The 25587-nt window shown below is 34.8% G+C and overlaps 1 protein-coding gene across 1 annotated transcript; it reads right to left on the bottom strand.

Moving 5' to 3' along the window:
* Positions 1–1377: 1377 nt before the first annotated feature.
* On the bottom strand, positions 1378–25376 carry LOC145292331 (uncharacterized). The gene is made up of 3 exons (XM_080138659.1): positions 24654–25376; positions 23064–23333; positions 1378–1389 (listed from the first exon to the last, which is right to left on the bottom strand). Exons 1-3 carry the CDS (start codon positions 25374–25376, stop codon positions 1378–1380), a joined length of 1005 nt encoding a protein of 334 aa, XP_079994785.1.
* Positions 25377–25587: the final 211 nt, after the last annotated feature.

The raw sequence follows: 25587 nt of genomic DNA, 5'->3' as shown, positions 1-25587 counted from the left end.
AGGCTAAGAGAATCCTGAAACTAATTTGCAGGTTTTACAATAAATTACACAAATGATTGACACCTTCATAACTCATCCTTCCTTATCGTCTTCTACAGATACAACGTTAATGTTCCTCATCAAATCTAATTGTTACTAGCAGAGCTGATTACACATCAGTCATGACAAAAGGTTAATAATCTATCTGACAAAAGATTTATTAGGCCAGCTTTAGACACGAGATAACAATAGTAATGGATGTCATTGAGATCTAATGACTTGGATGAACGTTTTGACATGTTCGTCATATTATAAGCTGCAAGGAGAAAAAACTTTATCTTCTAGCTTTATTTTTCCAGCTCGGATCCAATTTCGCACAACGGGATATCATTTTTTTTCCTACAGAGGTGACTCCAAATAAGGGACCAAGTTACTCCTCACTCCCCTCCTGATGATTTTACTCCATTAACGTGTTTTCCCCAGTAAGTGAGAAATATAGCATCGAAGAAATCACAATGAAAATTTAAGGAAACGTCTGGAAATGGAAGTGAAGCATTATAAGTGACGGCTAATTCAATCCGAGGTTGTGACGTATAAAAACATGATAGTTATAACCGCTATAGGTCTTCATGTTTCACCATCTTTCTTAATGATGTAGGACGGACTTTATTCTAGTAAGTCGTTAATTTTTTATTGGGTCTCTGATCATACAGCATAAAACAGCAAATTTTAATTAATCTATTTATGCAAATAAAGTAAATTTCAAGTATAATAAAATATAATAAACATTAAAAAATGATTATAAAATAATTATAAAATAATTACAATTATAATAAAATACAATAAATAATTTAAAAACTGATTAAAGATGATTAAAAATTATTTCAAAATAATTATAAAATAATTATAATTATAATAAAATATAGATGTTCAAGATAAATTCAACTCCTTTTGAAAAAAAAAGAAAAGTAATTTGGCCAAAAATTGACGCATTCTTAAATTTAAAATACATTTCTTAGTGAACTTTTTCACTAAATACAGCTCTCACAATGAAACCATGTAAGCGGGACCTAATCCTGGAGCACAGAGTCTTAAGAGAGATGCTGTGTGTGTGTGTGTGTGTGTGTGTGTGTGTGTGTGTGCTTTGAAATTTTTAAAGTTTGATCCTGACAATCAGCTCGACCTTGGTGTTGCAGGTGGTACGATTGGTGTCTTTCTCAACTGTGCCACATATAATAGTCCATAGAGTTGCAAGCATGTGAGTTAATGAGGCCAGATTTTGAAACTGGTAAAGTTGTGGAAGTTCTCAGACAAGACAATCACTTCTAAGTGTTCACAGAGGTGTGACATTGGGATGAGTCCTGCTTCTACACGTATAACCTTCCTGCAATCACCATCTCAACTCAACACCTGAAAAAGTAAAGAGAAACTTAATATAACCATGTACATTCGGTTTGGGTTCTTTTTCGAAGACGTGGAATGACATGCTGTGGGCTTCATTAAAAACACAAAACCATTACAAGTTGAAGAAATTTTGTCTGCATTACACATAGACTGTAAACTAGCCACGCATTATTCTTGCACAACACATCTTTTTTTTTTATAACAAATTCACTAGTTATCAAGGCCAAGATGCCACTTGAGGATAAAGGTCAATGATGAAAATTGGGTAGAAATTTATTATTTACAAGAATGGTTCAACAAAAATTTTTATGATTTATAGGTGGACCATAGATTGAAGCTCAGGCGAGAAAATAACGATAGAGCTACATCTCTTCTTTTAGAAAGAAGTAGCAGGAAGAAGAAAACTACATCCCAACCCACCAGATTTTTTGTTTTTGTACCCTGTCTGCACAACTCCTTCCTAGATATGGCAATACTATTCCATTTTAGGACATATTTGCCTCTTATATAGGCAAAGGAATGAGTGAGATATCTTCCGGAACAGTAGAATGATTCAAACATTTTTTCTGTCCTGAAAAGAATCAGAACATCCCCAGCTCGACTGGATGTTTGACCTTATTGTGGATTTCTTGGCTTTTGAAAGAAATTCTATTTGGTTTTGACAGTAAATGAGCTAGTCTTTAGTGATTCCACTATAATAAATAGCAAAGGTACTTGTTCAGCATTTAATTCATAATTGCCACTTTGAATCCCATCTTCTAGCCAAGGTTTGCATTGCTTTGTCTGGATCAATCTTGCTGCATCTTTATTATTAATTAATGAATGATGTTGTTTAAAGGGTAAAACGCTAAAAAGACTTTTATTTAGCTATTTTTGCAATAAGCTTACAATATGGCTCTGGAAACATGCACACACACATACATACGTACGTACGTACGTCCACACACACACACACACACACACACACACACACATATGACAAAGTTGTGGTGTGTTCATGTTGTAGGGACGTTTCTGGAACGATTGTTTAGTTTTAGGCATGGCAACAAGCTCCCCGAATTGAACCATGATGAAATTATAGGAATATCTCTTTTAGACCAAGAGGTTGAAATGTCATCGACTGTATCTGCTGATTTGTGTTCTTTGTCAGCTTTTCTTTGTTGTTGGACTTGAAAACTTGTATAAAATAATTTTCTACTACTATTTTTTACAAGTCATTTTCTTAAAAGAAGTAGACATTTATTTAAACATTTTTGACCTCTTAAAAACTATTTCAACCCGCTAAAGACCAATAAAAGAATGGTTCATAAAAAATCCAATCATTTGAGGCCCCTCACACTGCTCTGTGACTTTTAGTTTCAGAAGAGATAGAGTTTGAAAATATGGAGACAGACAGACAGACAGAGAGACAGACAGACATATCGCCTTTTATATATTAGATTAAAAGAGGATCTTCTTTATCTCAAAACACGTTTTTGAAAAGTCAAGATCACAATTTTTTTGCGACCATCCGTTACTATTTCAACTTCAACTGATTATGTTTGTCGCCAACCACAAATCAGATCAAAACTGAATTATAGTCTATAATATAAATCTTACCTCTCTCTTTAAATTTATGTATGTATGTATGTATGTATGTATGTATGCATGTATGTATGTATGTATATGTCAGGTCATGTCATATGCTACTGGTACCATGTAACCCAGTACTACCTGCCTCATGGTCGGATCACCAGCAACTAAACTGGTTCCCCCACCAGACTTGTTTGGTGAGGAGGGCGGCTAGTCTCCCTGAAGGATTAAAAACAAGACCTTCCAAAGGGCGAATGAACTCTTTTTCTGGGTCAACGGCCAACTAGCACCGTGTATATTTGTGTGTGTGTATATGTGTCATTTGTGTGTGTGTATATGGGTAGAGAGGGCTCCCGTAAGCCGTGGTGAAGGCAACCTTTCTAGGAGAAGCAAATCTCTGATTTAAAAATACATAAAGCGGAAGACCAGTACCAGCATTAAGCTGGTCTGCAGTTTAATTTGTTGCTGGCTATCTTGCTCTTGCTTGTTGCTGGATCTCAACATTTTGAACCGAGAGAGAGACTTAGCTGTCGTACAAAGCTAAGACTCTGTAACATCATATTTGTATAGATACTCCCTCAGACATTTGGGCTCATGGATTTTAAATATCTGAGGGAGTGGCACTCGGCTGACAAGACGTTGCAATCATCATGTATGTATATATGTGTGTTTGTATGTCTGCCTAAAACTTTCGACAGAGGCGATGGATTTTCACAAGATTGGTATTGTTTTGAAGCCGACCTTTCGGACGGCAAATATCGAAAAATTGGCCAAATACATCAATTCCTTCACCCTCAACTGGGTATTTTCTATAAGGAAGGGTCGCTTTTTTCACCGATATTTTCGATTGACTAGCCTTTAAACCTTTGTCACTTCCGGTTTTTGCGATGGACGCAATAGCAAACACTTCCCAAATTTTTTTCACTTTCTTTTCCTCCTTTGCGGTACAGGTTTGAGCCTGCCTGCCTCCTACCACTTTTTTTTTTTGCTTAACACACACCTCCAAAAACCAGGCACCCATGCTACTATATATATATATAAGGCAAAAGTGGCGTGCACGTTTTTGTATGTCCAAGAAAGGCTTTTGGGGGGGGGAGTTTCAGGGGGGGTACTATTTTTTAGAACTTTTTATATACTCCCTAGATTATAATATCTACGATTTGCGAACAGACGGTGTATCTACATTTATTTTGATCGACTTTTATAAAATTCACGCTATTCCGTCCTCTCGCGTGTTTGTTTGTGTTTTTCATATAAAAGCGAAACTAATCAGAAGCGAAGACACCTTCCCGGCTTTTCTGCAAGGACATCCAGAAAGTAATTAGCTTTGATCAATGTGGGGGAAACCCTTCATATCAGGCAATTGCTATTCATTTGGACACTCCCTTTTTGTGGGGAGCTGGTTTTCCCCAACATCGTGGGGAAACAAATAAATGAAACAGCAGAAAGCTGAACTGGCCTTCAGTCAACCTTCAATTTTGCACTTGCGTGAACTCATTCACCTAGCAAGTCAACGTTTTGATTGACATCGCTAAATTTGAACGCTTTTCCCTTCCTATGGCCTTGTAGCATAGCGGTAAAATGTCACGTTTTCTTTCATTTTCTTTTCCGCCTTCACGTTACAACGTCACGGTTTTGAGCTTGCCTGCCTACTAACACTTTTTTTTTCTTTTACACCTCTAAACACTCGGGCAACGCCGGGTACCCCCGCTAGTCTAATATATAAAAGGCTATATGTCTGTCTGTCTCCATATTTTCAAACTCTATATCTTCCGAAACTAAAAGTCGTAGAACCTCAAATGACTGTATTTTTTACGGACCAAACTTTTATGGGTCTTTAGCCAGTTAAAATAATTTTTAAGGGGTCGAATATGGGTCAAAATTGTAAAAATCGTTATCCATTTTGTACATTCATCTTAGGTTTATAATTAATTTTCAATCAGTTCATATGCATGTTATGTTGGTACAGTGGTAACGTCATCAGCTTTGTATGCTACAGTTTTGCTTTCGATTCTAGCTGATGGCACCCAAATACTTTTTTTACTTTTGAAATCACAACTCTATAATAATTAGGGCTATGATAAGAGAATATTCTTTTCATTGTTTTTACTCTCGAGTATATATCCAACTCAGTTAATCAATTGAGAACCACTTCACTCTATCTTAAAACATATAAGATATTAACTGATATATGTTCGAGAGTCAAAATAATGAAAGGAATATTCTCTTGTGATAGCCCTAATAATAATAATATATACTAAATCTGGACAAATTAAAATATCATATTTAAGCGTATTTTACGACCGGGCAAAGTCGGTCGCCCCCCCCCCCCTCGCTAGTTCTTTGTTAAAAAATACGAAATATGCAGAGAAAGAAAGAGAGGGAGAGAAAAATACTGACACCTATTAAAAACAAAGAGACTGAAATGTTATTCTGTTTTTCTGTTTTTTAAATCCTGGTGTCAGTTGTGTTTGACATTTTTACACCGCTGTCATGCTGAGCTTTAATAAACATCTATCAATCTCTAGGTTGGATGTACGCTAACATTTCAGAATGAAAACTGCACCGATTTGGTTCCATAGGCTTTCCTGTGAGTACAAGGCAAGTCCGGTATGAAGCTTTTACATGTGGGAAGCATGAGCTTCTCCGAAAAGAGCTCTTATTGTGCTACACACGCATACACATACACAATTGCACTTAAGAGAACAGCGAGGATAATAAAAAGAGCTCTCGGTTGGTTTCAATAAAAAACCGGGGCAATGTTGGCAGCTGGTTTGGCTGCCCCATATCCGGCATTACAATCTTCAAAGGAAGAAAAAAAATATATATATATATATAAATGAATGAATGCAAAAGTGTTGGTCATCTATCACTAGATGTGTCAGAAACTGACCTTACGAATGCATGAAAAAATATTGAATAATTTGACCCCCTGTCTTTCCAAGCATATAACTACTCGAAAAATGTAATTAAAACCTTAATTTTTTTAATTAAAGGGAAAAGGACCAAGGTTTCATTTATTTAAAAAAAAAAAACGTGTTTTTTAAAAAAAAAAAAAAGGTTTTAAACTTCGAACTTTACAGGTAAATTTCTAAAAAAAACACTTATTTTTTGTTTTAAATTTGACTATATTATTTATTTATCTTTAATTTTTGATATATAAGATTTTGGCGAGTGAATTAATTATTTACTTTTTAATAGACATTTCAAAATGGCGGGCGTGAATTAAAAAAAACGTTTGTCTAAAATGTTATATTCAGTTTATTACAAAGAGCATAAAATTTCACATTGACCCTGAAAATATCGTAAAAATTGAATCAATAGAAAATTTTTTATAGATTTTTAAAAATTGAAAAATATTTAACTCGTAAAATTCAATTGATTTCGTTACGTAAAAAAATGTTTTTTTAAAAAATAATATTTCTATTACTTTTTATACAACTTTGACAGTTTATTTTGGAAGTATAATCCATAAAGAAAATAAACAACCCACTTTTAAAAGAGAAATTGCGATTTTTTTAGTATTTTATTTGCAGTTTCGTGTTAGGGGTGTCAAAAATTCCCAAAAAATTCTGATACACCTAATTTATCACACCTATATAATCATCAAAATGAATCACCGTTATTTAAATCAATAATACAACATAATCCTTTGAAATACTTTATATACAATTGAAAACAAAATCATAAACACATTTATTTGTATGCCTAATCTATATTACTGTTTTTAAAGCAGTTTATAATAAACTAGCAGGCCGCCGGCGTTGCCCGGTCATAAAATACGCATAAATATTTTATCTTAATTCATACAGAAACTAAGATATGTTTTTTTTCTTTTTTACAAAGGAGTCACCACTTATGAAGGCCCGGAGGCCATTCGAGGGTAGGGGTATTATTATTTTTTTCTAAACAGTTCACTTCTTTTGAGTAAAAAAAGAAATACTCTAACTGAGATCGAAACCAAAACCTGAAGACAGTAAGTCATGTAGGATAACCATTAAGCCAGCTTAACACGATCTTTAAAAAGTTTTTTCAAGCCTACGTATTCTTAACATAAGTAATCTGTCATGCAAGCAATTCACGCATGTGCATCCGTAAAACAGCAAACAGATAAAAATCCGATGATTCCCCCCACCACGTACCAATTTTTCAATTTTGACACCTTAGAAAAAAGTTTTCCACGTGTCTAAATATTCTATATACCAAATTTGAAGTCTGTAGATAAAAAAATCATTGCGTATATAGGCTGAAGTATCCTCACACATACATTCTCACTTTTATAGATATATATAGATTAATATCTGGTGTTATTTATTTGGCATTTTATTGTCCTATATGCATATATATATATATATATATATATATATATATATATATATATATATATATATATATATGCATATATATATATATATAACTACTTCATTTTTTCACATAAATTTAATATACGAAAGTATAGACTTATGCGTAAACTTTAAGTATTTACTTCAAAAGTGCTCAATACGTAGGTAGAGCTAGTTAGTAATTTATAAAATATATATGGCGATTAAGCTACACTATATATATATATATATATATATATATATATATATATATATATACTAGCACGGGTGCCTGGCGTTCCCCGGGTGTTTGGAGGTGTATGCTGAGCATAAAAAACAAAAAAGGGTCAATTTTTTTAAACTTTGACCCCTATTATGATCCCTTAAAATTGATTGTTTTGGGATCAAATCAAGTTATTAAGTTAGATCCATGTCCAAGGAACTCACATCTAAAATTTCAAGTGTTTAGACCCGAAATTGTCGGAGGAGTTTGGTAGAGTTCTCAAAGGTCAAATCGTTGAACTTTGACCCCTTAACAGCCAAATTTCTGGCCGAAAACCGATCACATCGATCTTCCCAAATCTCAGTACCCTGTATATGAAATTTCGAGTTTGTAGATTGAAAATTGACAGAGTTATTTCGTAGGAAATGTACACACACACACACACACACACACACACACACACACACACACACACACACACACACACACACGCGCGCGCGCGCGCGCGCACGCACACGCGCGCGCGCGCGCTCACACACACAGAGAAACGTTCACTTATATATATATATGTATATATATATGTATGTATGTATGTATGTATGTGTGTATGTGTATGTTTATATATATATGTGTGTATATGTATGTGTTTGTGTATATATGTATATATATATATTTAGACAAATATTATTGAATAGCACGGAGTTATTCTGTTTTACAATTTTCATTTTTATCTTTTCCAATCTCTGAATAGTCCTTTTTGTGTCCTTCTCGAAATTGTATAAGTTGGATCCATAATCGCGAGCACTTTCGACAGAAGTGCTTCTATCATCCTCAGGCATATTGTAGAAGTAAATGTAGAAATTGTTTTTTTTTTAAATTACATATATATATATACATTTTTTCATAGTCACGTGGTAGCTTGTTGCAAGTTAGATCCGCCCACCAAAGAGAATATTGGTAGGAGTACTCCATGTAATATTGAAACATATTTAGCAGAGTTGATGTTTCGTTTGTACTCCATCGGGTCCGAGCGACTATCACTCCAAATTGCACTCCATACCATAACGGAGAACCCCATTTTTTAGCATTGGCTGCAGTCTTTTTATGTCAAACTCTTGTTGAGGGAGCCTTCATACCTATATCTTTCCACTGTCGACAAATAATGAAAATCATGACATTGGTCCAAATGGCCATAGGTTTCTCCACCCTTTCACATACTCAATCTTTTCTGTGCTTGATATTGCCAGGAGGAAGAAGAGGGTTCCTTCTAGCAGCTCTACCATAGTAGTCCAGCTTGTTAAGATACCTGACAGGTTCTGGAACTGACACCAGCTTGTGTTGCAATGTTAGAGGCTTTGCATTGAGAATCCTCTTCAGCATTTCTTTTCACAAGACGCAAGGTTCTTTCAGAGGTCCCGAGGCGACCTGGATTAGGTTTTGTACACACTTTGTCCTCCCTTTGTGAATTGTACGATCACTCTATTAACAGTAGAAAAGACTATTTTGCATTGATTAAGCCCACCTACATGTTAACCCACGATTCTGATAATTCTGATGCTCCTTTGGTTCGTCGCATGCTTCAATGTTGTTAGATGCAATTTTAATGAGATTCCATGAGTTATTTCAGCGCTATTCTTATCTGTAAATATAAATAAGCATATATTAATCTTAAGAAAAATATTTATCTTAATGTCAATTCTTTTCTGTCATGTCTTTGTATATTGGGAGCAATATAATAATCAGTAGAGAATCGGCGCTATAGTAATTAATACGAAATTTGCATAAATTAAAATATCATATTTAATCGTATTTTACGACCAGGCTCGCCGAGCAGTATGCTAGTTTTATTATAAACTAGCCTGGATGCCCGAAGTGGTAGTAGGCAAGCAGGCTTAAACCCATACCGTGAAGGAGGAAAAGAACGTGAAAAAAAAAAAGTGACGTCTTTGCTGGTCCATCGCCAAAACGGAAATGACGAAGATTTAAATAAAGGCTAGGCAATCGAAAATAGAGGATGACTTTCGAAAATATCGGCGAAAAATGCAACCTCTTCCTGTAGAAAATTGCCCAGTTGATGGTGAAGAGATTAATGCTTTTGGCCAATTTTTCGATATTTGTTGTCCGAAGGGTCGAGCTTCAAAACGATACCGATCTCGTGAAAATCCATCGTATCTGTCAAAAGTTTTAGACATACATACATACATACATACATACATGATGATGATGATTGCAACGTCTTGTCAGACGAATGCCACTCCCTCAGACACTTAAAGTCCATGAGCCCAAAAATGACTTTCATCGCCACAGGTCCATTTTAATAGACAAATGTCTGAGGGAGTATCTATACACAGATGATGTTACAGAGTCTTAGCTTTGTGCGACAGCTAAGTCTCTCTTTCAGTTCAAAATGTTGAGACCCAGCAACAAGCAAGAGCAAGATAGCCAGCAACAAGTTAAACTGCAGACCAACTTAATGCGAGTACTGGTCTCCCGCTTTATGTATTTTTAAATCAGAGATTTGCTTCTCCTAGAAAGGTTGCCTTATATATATATATATATATATATATATATATATATATATATATATATATATATATATATATATATATATATATACATTTAAAGAGACAGGTGAGGTTTATATAATAGATGAACACATTTTATTTTCTTTATATTTAAGTCAATAAAATCTCGGCCTCCTTTAGTTAATTTTTAACTTTTTGTGTGAAGACAATAATGCGTAGAACAAAATGTAATCTTTGAAATACAGAATTAACATTGAATATTAAGGGATTATATTATGTGTCGATAGTTCCAGTTTGGAGATTAAACTCTTTTATAAAATCTAGCAGCTTTACTCGTTGTTGACCAGGAATTCTAGCTGAGGAAATAGAAGAGTTAAAAGGTTTATTCCTCTTTCCTATCGCTCTTTCTCTCTCTTTCTCACTTTACTTATGTTTAGCTATATTATTATTTGAAAATATCCCATCCATTTGACGTATCCATGTGCAAACTTTAGAAACTGATTGAAAAAAAAGAAAAGAAAAAAAAATCACCAACAGCTGAATGACTGTTTGATCTAGTTTCCGTGTTATTTGTCGAACATTTACCAGTAAGAATTAATTTTTTTCTGCACTACGTACCTTACACGAAGTTGGTTCTGCTGATTCCAAGCAAACGATTATTAGCGTATTATTTTCTTTTTTATCAAAACCAGTTAAGGGTGATACTGAATCAGCACATGTGATGATTATAATTGCATTTCTGGTTGTTTCCATGCAGATAAACCGATGTACAAGCAGAGAGACAGAAAATCATTTTTAGGAAGGCACAGTTACTTTACTATTATGATTCTTCCTATCGTTTGAGCTAATTGTTTATTTTTTGACAAACTAGAATTATAGGCCCTATGGATGCTAACGCTAATTATGTGTTAAATATTAAATTGATTTTAACACCAATATGTAGTAAAAGTTATATATATATACAGTACTGTTTCGCAGCTCATCAGTGCGGTTAGACAGGCAACTACCTCAAGCCAGGATTGAAACCTGACCGCCTTTATGACAGTCAAGGCTCCTAACCATTACGCTGCTGAGCGAGTAGTGAGTTTTGACATCGTCCGAAATACCTCCGCTGGATTTGTTACTAATGGTAATTCGTGTATCACTTCTCAATATGCTCAACTCAAGACGAGGATCATTATCCACATACAGTACTATTTCGCTGTTTCACAGCTCATCAGTGCGGTTAGACAGGCAACTACCTCAAGCCAGGATCGAAACCTGACCGCCTGTATGACAGTCAAGGCTCCTAACCATTACACTAATCGGCGGCTGCTGTGTGAATCCTGAATTAGCAAGGTTTTGACATCGTCCGAAATACCTAGGCTCGATTTGTTTTCACAAAGAGCATCGCTTTATACGCTAATGGTAATTTGTGTATCACTTCTCAATATGTTCAATTCAAGATGAGGAGTATTATAGTCATCCACATACTTTAATTACTCACAAAGAAGACACACTGCCATTAAGATGTAAGGGTCTATTGTAAAATTAGGAGCCAGATTTTTATGGCATTCTAAATAGAATGCTGTGTAGCAGTTTACATTATATTAAATCTCTGCATGTTGGTACAATCAGGGAAACAAAGAAGGGATAGAATTGCAAAGGCTATCAGTTCGAGGAAAGAAACTATTAGAGTAGAAAGATCCTTGTCATTTGGGAACCTCTACAATGAATCGATGGCATTGTTGAGTGTATTTGCGTTGAAGAGGCAGCAGTGTATCAAGCTCGTCTGAGCACATTCCACTGTAGTACTTGTAAAACAAACAGAACGATGCAACATTGCTGCGATTAGACAAGGGCTGGAGCATATTGAACTGTGTGGACCCAATTAGATTAGAGGCTCTTTTTTGGACACTATCTAAAAAGGCGAGAATAATGGTTGATGCACAAGCCTAGATGTAGAAACAATACTTCATGCGTGAACAGATGGCAAGTGTTAGAAGTTTTCTAGGATTGTAGAAGGAGTCCACCTTTTTTGTAGCAACCTTTATAATGTTCTCAATGTAATTGTTCCAAATGATGTTGGCTGTGAATGTTAAACTGGAGAGTTTGAACAATGGTCTCTTAGGTAGAATGCTAATAGTAATTAGCGGTTGAAAGATTTAAAGGACAGGAGATTTGTCTTAGTAGTATTAAATTATTTTGGACTTTTAAAATAATTTCCAACGTTATTTATAATGTTTACTGAATCATTTACTTTTTTATTATTGCTTATGTTTGAATTCATGTTTTGAAAAATGATGCAAATCATAAATCTATGACGTCACATCAAAGCTATGATTATTCTCTTAAGGTAATCTTTTAAGCTCTTGTCAAAAGAATGTGTAAATAGTTCAGCATGTATAAGTGCAGACTGATGATTTCAAGTTTTCGGTTTCGATTTTCAATCATAGCATCTGCTTTATTTGCTGGAAATTTATTGTTAATACAATATTAAAAAAATCTTTTTAAAAGTTGCAAAGATTTATGATCTTTTGAAATGAGACAAATTCTTCAACATATTTATTACATTGAAAAAAAAAAACTGAGATTGAAAAATTATGATTGACAGACGGACAAAATCTCTATATAACTGCATAAAATACACCTTTAATATTACACTAGCAGAAGTACCTGGCATTGCTCGGGCAAAAGTGAAACAGATTTCTATTAAAATGTCTTTCTCAATCTGTCTGTTTATCTCTCTTTCTCCATCCACATGTTTCCCTCCATATCCCTCCTTCTTCTCCACTCAGCCCAGTCCTATCTCTGAACACACACACGCATACAATTCTCCTTTATATAGATTCCTTGAAGAATTAGTCGGCATAAGGGAAGAAACTCCTCGATTAAAAATCAGAGTTACTTTCATTTAGTTAGTACATGAAATGTCTTGAAAAACGGGCCCTTCTTGGCGCATTCGGAACCAGTTTAGGGTAAAAAATTAATCATTTTTTTCCCCTAAATGTTTGTATTATTTATCCAGAGTAACGCCAATCAAAAATAGGCTTTGTTTTGTAGTTTTTATTTAATTTAAGTTGGACACGCATACAGATGCATAGACAATTGTGCTTTATATGGATGCTACTCTTATGAATAACGTCCATAAGTTGATTAGGTAATGTAATATTCTTAATCTAAACAACGAAACAGCTCTGTAGCAGCAGCAGCAACACCTTGCGGGTTTAAGAGTTTGAATCTTCCTTCGGTTTATGTGCTCATTGCTTATTGATACAAGTGAACTTTCCTTCTGACTTATCCAATCAGAGGCCATCACTCAGGCGAGCTGAGCATGTGACAAAGTTTATATAAAAAACTTACATGCACAGCAGCTTCCTCTTTCTTAGCTAGCACCTGCTTCTGGCAACAACTCCACATGGCTTGGATCAATCCCCAAACTTATCCACTCGGGCCTTGGGCCATGGGTTCAACTTCAACAAGGAGATAAATAATCTAACATGGCTACCGCTGGACCCTGACGTCAATACACACATGAACTTTCTACTCGAGCAGAACTTCCTAACCTTTGGTTGGTTGGTTGTTTTTGTTTTACCGTGTATCAACACTTTTCAGGTTATTTACTGCTGAATCCAATGATTTTCAAGAAAATATTTTTAATAGAATATATTTGTTTTTATTAAGTCGTTTTCTATTTAACCCATTGTTGGGACCCTAACAGGTACTACTACTCTGGGTCAGAGTGCACCTGGGAGCAATGGCAATTGAAGGGTGGCTCCACACTACCCCAAAGCCCGCAAGCTGGGGCCTCACCATCAGATATAGTTTAAGGTCATATCCAGGACTACCTAACCTTTAGTCTACGTCCATACACATGGACCCATACTACCACTCTCGCCAACGAAGATAATCAATAAAATTATTATTAATTCTACACCGCTTTTATTACATTCAGCTCTTTTATATATGATTCTTGAAGTTAGTAAAGTGTATTTAAAATTGACATATGTTTGATGCAATATAAAAAACCACGTAAAACAACTCTACTTCCTTAATAAAAAAAAAAAAGCAAACGTCATGGCATGGATAGGAATTACCCAATATAAATGCAACCTTTTACATTAATCTCATTTGTTTCAAATTTCTTATTGCCTTTTTTATTCAGTTTCTTACGACAACAATAAATATTTTTTATTCAGATTCCAAATTATAAGATTAAGCTTAAGATATTTTTCATTGAAGAGTTTTTAAACAACAGTAAGGAATATTTTTATTCGGATGAAAATATTTTTATTTATTTATTAATTATTATATATTTGGTTAAGATAATATTTTATAAAAAAGAAATAAGGAATTTTATCATTCCATACAGAAACATGATCCATCATTCCTTCGATATAAACTAGCAACAGTGATTTTAAAACCTCTAGCTTTAAAAAGTTATACATTATATTATATTTTTTTCTTCTTTCTTCTATATAATAAAGTAAAGTCAGTTTCTTTCAATGCAAACACCGCTGTAGCTCGGGATTCATGTACAGAAAAAAGAAAAATCAAGTCAGTTTCGATTAGGGTTACGGTTCAGGAGTGGGGTCTTGTGGCATCCACTTGTACAGCTAACAAAGAATTCTCCCATTTATTATAAAGACCAAAGAATATGTGTTACATGATAAGGGCTGTCCCCTTTTCATGTAAGTATAAAAATGGAGAATTTAGTTTAAAATGAAAATGAAATAGCATAGGCGGAATTCGAACCTCGTAATCTAGTTTAGAAATAGATTACGTGTGAGAATTTAAAAATGTAAAACAAACATTTGTTTAGAAATAGATAAATATTTCAAGTAAAGAATGTTAACTATCAAGTTTGTTATGAAATTTTAAATTGAAAGAATGCAGCTTATAAGATAATGTTTTAACATATTGAATATAGGTTAAAATTCCTTTTGTAGAAATAGGAAAAGTTTTGGACACGTATTTCCAGGACACGTGAAAGAATGCACATGTTTTAACATGTGTATGACGTCACGGAAAATAGAAAGTTCGAGGGATAGAGAAAAAACTTTAGAGTTAGTCAGTTAATGAAGAAACTCAGAGGGAGTCAGACGTCTAGGAGCGAGACGTCACTTCAAGAAAAAAATGTGAGACTTTGAATTCTTGGTGATGGAACACGGCCGTGTGAAGAATAAACCATGAAACAATTAAGGAATGAACTTTTTAATATATAAGAATAATAACATGAACAATCTCTCTAGAACTCTTAATAAATCTCTCTCTCTGAGTCTTACAACATCCCTCACTGTAATACGACTCTTTCTAAGCATCTCTTCCTAAGACTCTCTCAAGACAAGAACTCTCTCTAATCCCTCTCTCTTTTAATGAAACGCAATGTAACATATGCCCCTTGGGGTTATACACAAGCTTTATTTTTTTCTTTGGAGTTACCACTAATCAAGGCCTGAAGACCACTTGAGTATAAGGGTAATGAACGTAAGGTGGTAGCTTATTAATCGTTAATGGTATAAATTGGGTAGACTTTGATTATTTTTGGGCACGACTCAATAAGAACTTGTTTATATTGGATTTTAAGGCTACTATGTTGTATTCACCCGGGAAGCAGGCCAATGGAACAGTGTTCCACAGACGGGCAATTCTGAGAAAGAAGCTGGAATCTACGTTTGGATTTAGGCACAGATAGAGATTGGGGGAAATCGAATATAGTGGTTATAGCTAGTCGAGTGTTTTTTGTGAAAGTTTGGTAAAGGAGTAATCGTAGATTGGAGTTCAGTCGAGCACTTGTTATGAAAATAACAAAGCACACTATATGTATGCACTTGGCAATCAAGCTGACACATAATCATTCTTGTTATTTATTGTATTTGCTTTTCTTTTCGGTCTAACATTTGCGAGCAATATGAACTGGAACAAATACATTGCAAAAGCTGCTGCAATAAAAGTAGAATCCCTCTATCGAGCTAGAAAACTACTCACATCTGAGATTATTCTGTACCTCTACAAGACCACCATTTGCCTACGCATGAAGTATTGTTGACATATCTGGGCTGGTGCGTCTATTACTAGCTTCTCTTTCTTGGATAGGATCCAAAAAAGAGTTTTCAATCTAATAAATCCCACTTTGTCAACTAAGCACGAACCCCTGTCACATCGCCGCAATGTTGCATTTCCTGCCTGTTTTACAAATATTTTAATGAAATTTGCTCTGATGAACTCGTTGCACTTGTGCCCCTCAACGTACATATCCCCGACAAACCTGCTTAGCAATAAAATCCCATCCCTTCACTGTTGAGGTCCCTAAATGCCAGAAAGCTTTCTATTTTAATAGTTTCTTCCCTCGACAAGCTAGACTTTGGAAGTCCCTTCCTGATACCTGCTTCCCTCGCTATACTAATATGCGTAAGTTTAAATGTAATGTAAATCAACATCTTGTTAATCTTTCCTAGGCATAGGCATAGTCTCAAATAGTAGCCCCTTACATCCAAGTGACGATATGCCTTGTTACGGGCGAACATAAAACAAAACATATTCCTTTCTGAATAATTCAATATTTACTTCTGGTTTATCAAATGAAATTCAATTTATTTCCTCCCAGAAAATACTTTCACGGGATCGGAATCATTTTCATACAGGCAGTATCTTTAAAAGTAATGTAATTCTATATTTGGCAATAGCTTCCCTTTGTTTAGAACAAAAAATAATATATTCTGAAATATTTTAGATGAGGATTAAGAATTTTGATTTTACTTAATCTAAGGGAGTAGATGGATTCTTAAAATATTAGCCAGAAAAGGATGAAGTCTGCTTCTCTCTCTCTCTCTCTCTCTCTCTCTCTTTGTCTCTCTCTCTCTCCAATTATACGAGGACATAAAGCTAATAATAAACAAAATGGTTTCTATAAAATCGTCTGCAGAATGTTTGTTTGATTAACTATTAACACCTATGTAATTAAACCACCGATCACAGTTTCACCCGCAGCAAAATAATGTTTCCATCAACACAGCTGAATTACAAGCAATAAAGGTTTCTTTAAAAATGATTAAAAAAACAACAACAAAAAATCATCATTTTTCCCAAAATACCAATCTCGAGTGGAAGTAAATCTTCATCATCATAGTACGCTGATCAACTTGTAAGTAAAATAATTCAATCACATTGTCATGTTTTGGTAAAAATTGCATTGATTCTATGTATTTTGGAATAATGACCACATTTTCATTTTCAAACGAGGGAAATTTCCCAAGACATTTTGTTAATTTATTGCCAATTGAGGACCCACAGCTGAAGCCATTTCACAAACATCATATTCTGCTATGCTTCTTCTGTTGCACTAAATATGAAATCTTTTGGAGTTTATTTAGTGCCAAAGTATAAAGTACAATTTTCACCAAACGATGGTCACATATATTTACATAGCATTTTTTTTTTTCTACATATGTTGTAGATGCTCTATCCTATATGATATTTTATCAATTTTGTTTAGCTTATTGAATGATGTTAAAGTCCAGCAACATATGTTATTGTATCTGTTCAGTGGTTTATCTTTGTTTTGCATTCTTCCATGATCCCTTTCAGACATATTGTTTTCTGCTTTTGCATATGTTTTTCCGATTTATTTAAAATATTTCATTACATTTGTTTTTGTTCGTAGTAAAGATTTTGATAAAATCAATTGGCGTGTCCAACAACTAATAATTTATAAGATGTTGGACACGCCAATTGATTTTACCTATTACATTGCTGTCGAATACATTTTTTGTATTCTTTTATACGAACGTCTTTTGTTTTAGTGTCCTTAAGATGTTATATTTTTGCAAAGTTCTTCAAACTTAATTTTTCTCTCCTATCACGGACCATTTTATTAGATCTTAACAAAATCGTTTCTCCAACTTTTTTTCAAGCGTGTATGTTTATAATTGTCAAATCTGACTCAAATTTAATATTATTTTAAGGTTTGTACTTGTACATAATCTTTAACCCGTTTTGTTCATCAGACTTTTTGCACACCTATTAGTCCTTTCTTGCTCAACAATGTGGGCTCTTGTGCCAAACATGACCACTGATTGATCTGGAAGCCCATAAACATATATTATCACAGTATCTTCTTGGTAGTTCATCTCTTTTTCTTCACCTTTCTACCATTTCTTCTAGACATGCTGGATCAACAATCGATTGTTTTTTTTAATATGTTTTGCAGGTTAATTAAAAATATGGCCTTATGAATCTAATCACTTAGGTTTGTTTCTAAAAATTTACGTTTTAATTTTAGATCTTTGAGGTTAAATGTATCTTATTTGGCCAAGCAAAACTCAGTCTTACTAGCTTTCAGCATCTTTTGGTGTGGAATGTCAGCAGTATTGAAGGTTGTATTATCTAATAAAAGTAATCTCATTTTAAATGTCAAAATAATATCAATTAGTTATAGATCAATTTATTTTCTGTCATATAAGACCAACATTTAAATTTGTTTTAAAAACTATATAATTGCATCAACATTCTAGCCATGGCATAAAACTGCATCAAGTGATATACATATAATTTTGCATAACTTTTCAAATTCATAAAAGTTTTCTATCAAAATGACTGGATTCGGAATTTGTAAAAAACAACCAACAGTATAAGCATCATAATAATAGTAAGTGTAATAATTGTTTGAAAAAAAAAGCAGTGAATCCATATGGAAACATTTAAATATTTGACAAATGAAAAGATTCAAACAAAATTCTATAAAAATAAAAGTTAATGTATGAAAATGACTGCATGAAACAAATTGCACAGAATTTTACACCATGAAAAGATATTTGAATATATTAAGAACTTGAAGCATAAAACTAGTTAGAAATGAAGGATCACGTGAGAAATAGAAGGCTGTAGTGTTAAAATCAAATCAAAATAAAATCAATTATAAATCAACTGATGTACGACCAACATACACGTTGCTATTTTATATACATTTTTACATACACGTTGAATACACGTTGCTATTTTAAATTATCCAAGACAGAAACACAATATATTTGTAAATGATCATTGTATACAATTAAGTAAACACAAGTTGTCATTCTAGGTTCTTAAGAGCAAAAACGAAAATTCTATTGTAATCGATTGATTGGATACGATTAATTGAACAAACGTTGTAATTTAGCAATATTTCTGCATCTTTCTTTAATAGAAATTATTTTACTGTTTTTAAAAATTAATATTAAGCACAGACATTTCTGTTTGATTAACTGTCAATGATTAAGATATTCTCACTGATGATTTCAATTTTTTTACAAGTTTAAACAAAATTTTATGCAATTGGAATATTTTCATTGAATTTCTTTCTCAACTTTTCTGGCACTTCATAAATTTCCACTATAAATTAACTGTGATTTTTATCCTGTGGTTTTTTTTCTGTGACTTCCTGACCAGTCACGATAAATAAATTGTAATTTATTTTTAGTGACATTTTTTGGTTTGCGATTTCCTTAAAATTGATTTAATATAAAGAAATACACCATCAACATGTTCTCATAATTGTAGAAAATTGTATTAAAAACGGTTTTTCCTACAACAGCTCTTCTTAAGGACCTTTGGGTGATTTTTTTTTTATATTGCTAGCTCCAGAACTAAGTTTTTGATGATGATGATGATGATGATGATGATGATGATGCTGATGATGATGATGATGATGAATACAATGAACTGGCCAGAGAGTTCAAAGAAATATGGAAGATGAAAAAAGTCAAGATAACACCACTAATAGTAGGAGCGCTAGGAACAATACAGAAAAACTTTGAAAAAAGAATGGGAGAGATTGGAATCAGAGGGATGACTGATAAGATACAATGGATAACAGTAATAAAAACTGCTAAAACATTAAGGGAAACTCTTGAATGCAGAGACTTATACACATGAACAACAGGCACAAATTGGGCATGCAGAAAATGCTACAAATGTAAAACACAAAAGAGCATTACATGGAATCATGAAAACTGGAAGTGTATATTTGTTAGTTAACCCCCTACCTTCCCTCGATTCTTTTGTGTGTGTGTGTTATCAAAAACTGACGCCACACCAAATAAGCGAGGAGGGTCAAGGAGGATGGAAAAATCAAGGAGAGAAAGTACTAACCAGACATCCCACTGGATGAGGGCAAAGAAGACTGGGACTTTAAGGAGGCTTTTTGCCACCCAAATTCCAGTGAAGACCCATGGTCGCCGCCAACGAGAAATCGATGGTAAGCGGCTGTTATGATAATGCATATTAAACTGCAATGATTATCGAAAAATGTGGAGAGTACTAGAAATCTGGGGACACCTGTTTTCACTCAGACTCCAGAGAATGCCACAAGTTGTTCTCAAATAAAAATCTTTGATGATGGCCTGTGTGACTACTCCTAGTGAGTAAATAATAATAAAAATTACAATAATAATAAAACATTCGAAAAATGAACGAATTAATTTCGATTTTATCGTAGGGAAAACGAGAAATTTATGATCGTTCAGAAAATTATAAAACATTTGCCTTTTCACTTTATTTCTCCGATTAGCAGATTAAAAACGTGCTTAGAAATTTGATCATAATTTTTTTTTTAATTAATTTCTTTGTAGTGTTATGTTTCTAAAGACTCTTTTCGTTTGAGCAAATTTCTGAGACAAAAAAAAAAATGGCATCTTTCTGTTAATCTTACTATAAAACTGCATTCATTAAGATCAATTCGATAATAGGCTTGGAAGAATATAATTTCTGAAGTGGGAGATATTGTCTCTAAGCTGCTAAATCAAAAGCTTTTGATAAAATAATTTTTTTTTATTGTTTTATTTTGTTGCTGTTTAATCCTATAAACCAATAGATAATACTTTATCATCTCGCCATTTCATTGGTGGATATGAACGATGATGTTAAAATTCATGGCACATTTTTTAATCCTCAGAAAAAAAAAATTCAGAATCAGATTCTGCATGACTCAAATATTTCTAATCCCATCCAATAACAATTCCATAAGATTACCAAATTTAGCATCAACGTCAAAATACATTTTCAATAATAAGGTACAAATAAATAATAAGGTACAAATAAATAATAAGGTACAAATAACGTCCTGCTTCCAGCTGTGAATCCCATATCATTACTAGCCTTGCTATTGATTTCTATGATTTTCCATTTTAAAATTATGCATAAAATACTGTATTACTTGTGTATTTTAATACCAAAAGTTGTGTTATTTTTCGCACCTGTAGATTCTAGACAAGTTAAATGGTTCGTCTTGTGGCTCTTTCTTCCATAGATAATTTTATTTTTGGTGATTTTTTTAAAGACATATTATTAATTGTTTCCCAGCAGCCATGAGCGATAATGCATACATTTACGCAAGTGTGGTCTATTCGATTTTCATATATAGAATCAATTTGCTGCACACTTACATGTAAAGAACGCAAATATTGCCAATCAGACATTCTGATCAATAACATGCTGTAGATTACAGACGCAGTTACTGTTTTTAGACATAATTTATATCACGTACCATAATAACATAAACGCATACATTGCACGAGCTGTAATATACTGTGAAATGATAAAAGAAGAATGAATAAGAATGCCTTTCGTAAAGGTTTTATCAGCTTAAAATATATACACGTGTTTGGCAAAATCAATATGCGGAATCCTTAGTTCCGGCCAAGGGGAATAACTATGCTTTATTTCCTGAAGAGTTACAGTAATTTATTATAACATTTTCCCCTTCAACAATAATTAAGTATGGAATTACAGAAGTTAAATTTAGTCTGTTCGGTACTAGGTTTAAAAGTCCTTATATTTACTTGAAAATCGCCGCATTCTGGACGATCTCCGCACTGACTCACAGGGATTTTTGTTCTCAGCATCCACATCTTGGCTAGTATGGATATGTTCAGGATCAGGTAAGGGATTCTTCTCCTCCACGTCGATATTGTTTTCGTCAGGTGGCGGTTCTTTACAGGCTTCAGGGCTTGCAGTATTGTTTTCATCGTGTTCGTCTTCTTGGTTTGAGGAGTTAGGGGCCAGGTCTTGCACATTGACAGTAGTTTCCGCACCAGAGGGTAGTCGTACATGAGCATAGTAGGGGTTGATGTCTAATAAGGTAGCAGGGGTTACTGGAGGGTCGAGCTTACTAGACTTAGTATGGTTTCTGACATATACTGGGCCTGGTTTCGCCCAAGTGGGAACAGAAGTTCCGGAGGAAGATCTACGACTATATTTGAACATTCTCTCATGAGGAGTCGTATTGGTGGCAGTGCATAGTAACGACCTGATTGAATGGAGAGCGTTTGGTAGTATATCTTCCCAATGAGGCAGTTTCATGTTGCTAGAGTGTAAGATCGTTTGGATGGCCTTCCATAAAGTTCCATTGAGCTTCTCAACTTGCCCGTTACCCTCAGGGTGATACCTACTTGTTTTAGAGGTGGTGATACCTTTGCCACGTAAGTAATCTTTGATTTCTCCTGCAAGGAAGTCGGCAGCCCGGTCAGTGTGTATCATATCGGGCATGCCAAAAATAGCAAATAGTTGGTTTAGGCAATGGATCACGGTTTTACTAGTCATATCCTTACAGGGGAAGGCAAAGGGAAAGCGAGTATATTCATCAATTATGGTGAGTAAGTATTTGTTACCACGTACAGAAGTAGGTAAAGGGCCTTTGAAGTCGATGTTTAGTCGCTGGAAAGGTAGTATAGCCTGTATGAGTGTTCCTTTGTTACAACTGGCAAATTTAGGTTTCAAATACTGACAGGAGGGGCACGAGTCTGTTATGTTTTTAATTTGTTCTAAAGAGAAAGGAAGGTTTCTTGTCCGGATGAAGTGGCTGAGTCGCGTGACTCCAGGATGGCATAGTGTAGCATGCAAGTCGCGGAGGTCTTGCAAAGTGTGCGTTAATGCAGAGATGCGAGAAAACGTATCAGCAGCTGTATTTTCCGTTCCTGGGCGGTAAGTAATGCTGAATTTGAATTGTGATAGTTCGATCCGCCAACGACATATCTTATCATTTTTAATTTTTGATTTTCTCTTATTATCGAACATAAAACTGACGCTCTTTTGATCTGTAATAACTTTGAAATGTCTCCCGAGTAAGAAGTGTCGCCACTTTCGAAGAGCTTCGACAATCGCAGCAGCTTCCTTTTCGACCGCGTCATGTCTAATCTCGTTCGGGCTTAGTGTCCGAGAAAAGAATGCAACGGGTCTACCTTGTTGGTTCAGCGTAGCAGCAATGCAGTATTTACTGGCATCAGTTTCCACTACAAATTCTTTGTCCGGGTCAACAGTTATAAGGGTGGCATTACTTAAGTCGGTCTTCAGCGTCTGAAAAGAATTTAGAATAGACGGAGGTAGTGGAAACTCCCTGTTATGGTTCAGCGGCAGTATCTTATCAGAAAAATTTCGAATGAATTTACTATAGTAAGAGAACATACCAATTATTCGTTTTTGCGACTGTAAATTTAGAGGCGGTGGCATTTCAAAGAGTGGTTTTAGCCTCAGGTAATCAGGAGTAATTTGGTTGTTCTGGATTGTGTACCCAAGAAGTGTGATAGAAGTAGTAGAAATGATGCTCTTACTTTGGTTGAGTGTGATGTTGCATTTTTTTGCTACATTATAAAACCTTTGAAGGTTGTAATCATGTTCTTGTTGATCCTTTCCGCATATCGTGACATTGTCTACATACACAAAAGTATCTGTTAATTTTTCTCTTTCTACAATGCCATCGATGCATCTTTGAAAGGCACTCACTCCGTTAGTGACTCCAAAAGGGATACGAGTAAATTGGTAAAGTTTTCCATTTACTTCGAATGCTGTGTATTTCCGATCGGCGTGACTAATTGGGATTTGATGGTAAGCAGACTTCAGGTCAAGTGTTGTAAAAACGTTGTATCGAGCTATGTCATCAATCATTTTAGTAATGTTAGGCATGGGATAGGCATCTAGTTCTGTAAATCTATTTATGGTGTTGCTGTAGTCGACCACCATTCTTTTTTTTTGATTCTCGTTAGAGGTCACTAAAACTTGGGCTTGCCAAGGAGATATAGAGGGCTCTATTATGCCTTCCCTCAGCATTCTGGCAGTTTCCTCTTTAATAAAAATGTTGTTAGTGAATGAGTGACGACGAGATTTTGTGGCAATAGGGTCGTCCGAGTAGAAAGATGAGAGAAGAGGGGAGGAGGAGAAAATTTGATACATGGAAAACTGTTACTCTTACCCATGGCTTCAATAACCAGTTCTTCCCTGGGACCGTCGAATTTCAACGTCACAGTTTTATATTGTTTTAGAAGGTCTTTTCCGACAATCATATCCGTGAACAGGTCTTTAATTACTTCCACCGTCATGGCGTGGTGGTTTTTACCGTTTAGAGAGATGTCAACAACAATTTCGCCGATGATTCGGGTCCGCCAATGCTACGGTTTTCAGTTTGGGAATAACAAAAAGTTTCAGCTTTCTTGCTGTATTTTTGCTAATGAACGTCCCCACGCTGCCGGAGTCTACCATAGCATTCACTACCTGCCCATTTATTTCGCATTTGGTGTAGGTGGTGTCTTTGGCACCCGTTCCTAGTCAGGAGAGATTGTGTGGGGGGGGGGAGTCCGGGTCGTACAACACAGCAGCAGGAGAGGAAGATGATCTACATACCTTAGCCCAATGGCCATTTTTTTTACATTTTCTACACTCGGCATTACGCGCAGGACACATCGCCCGTGCATGCCGTGTGTTCCCACAGAAGAAACAAATTCCTTTTTGTAATGTATTTACTTTTACAGCGGCTAAGGGAGTTTCTTCTGGTTGAACTACGGTAGCTGTTACGCTCGGGTGGTAATCGAAGCTGGCCGTATGCTTCTCCGCTTGTTCTAGGGACCTAGCCACTGTAAATGTCTCTTGTAGCGTCGAGAAAGGTTTTTCAAGTAGGCGCTGACGGATAGACGAAGACGAGATGCCGCTAATGAACGCGTCCCGTATATATTGTTTTTTGTTTTCCTCGGCACTTACCGCTTGAAATTCGCAAGATTTAGCGAATACTTCTAATTGTTGCATGAACTCGTCGATGGTTTGTGTCGGTTTCTGTTTACTTGTCAGGAGTTGATGTCTGTTAAATACAATGTTTGTTGGTTTCATATAAATAGCGTCTAGCGTTTTTATGGCGCCGTTGTAATCCGTGGCGTCGCTTATAATTTCGAAAATTGTCGCCGAGACAGAATTGATAAAAGCGAAAAGATTTTGCGCATTGTTTTCGATTTGGCCGTTATTTAACGTGCGTAGATAGTATTCGAATGTTAACTTCCTATGTTTGTATATTTTTTCCGAATTCGGAGCAGTTGGTTCTGTGTTAAATCTGTCTGGCCGCAGTAATTTGTCCATTTTTTTTATTTTAAGCTGATAAAATTGAAATGATAAAAGAAGGATGAATAAGAATGCCTTTCGTAAAGGTTTTATCAGCTTAAAATATATACACGTGTTTGGCAAAATCAATATGGCGGAATCCTTAGTTCCGGTTAAGGGGAATAACTATGATTCATTTCCTGAAGAGTTACAGTAATTTATTATAACATACTGTAATAATATTAACGCA

The sequence above is a fragment of the Euprymna scolopes genome, chromosome 13, assembly GCF_053919585.1.
Source record: "Euprymna scolopes isolate OS-2025 chromosome 13, ASM5391958v1, whole genome shotgun sequence".
In the NCBI taxonomy this organism is placed as follows: domain Eukaryota; kingdom Metazoa; phylum Mollusca; class Cephalopoda; order Sepiida; family Sepiolidae; genus Euprymna; species Euprymna scolopes.
Note: the sequence above shows the minus strand (reverse complement) of the source record. Positions and strands in the feature narration are given on the sequence as shown.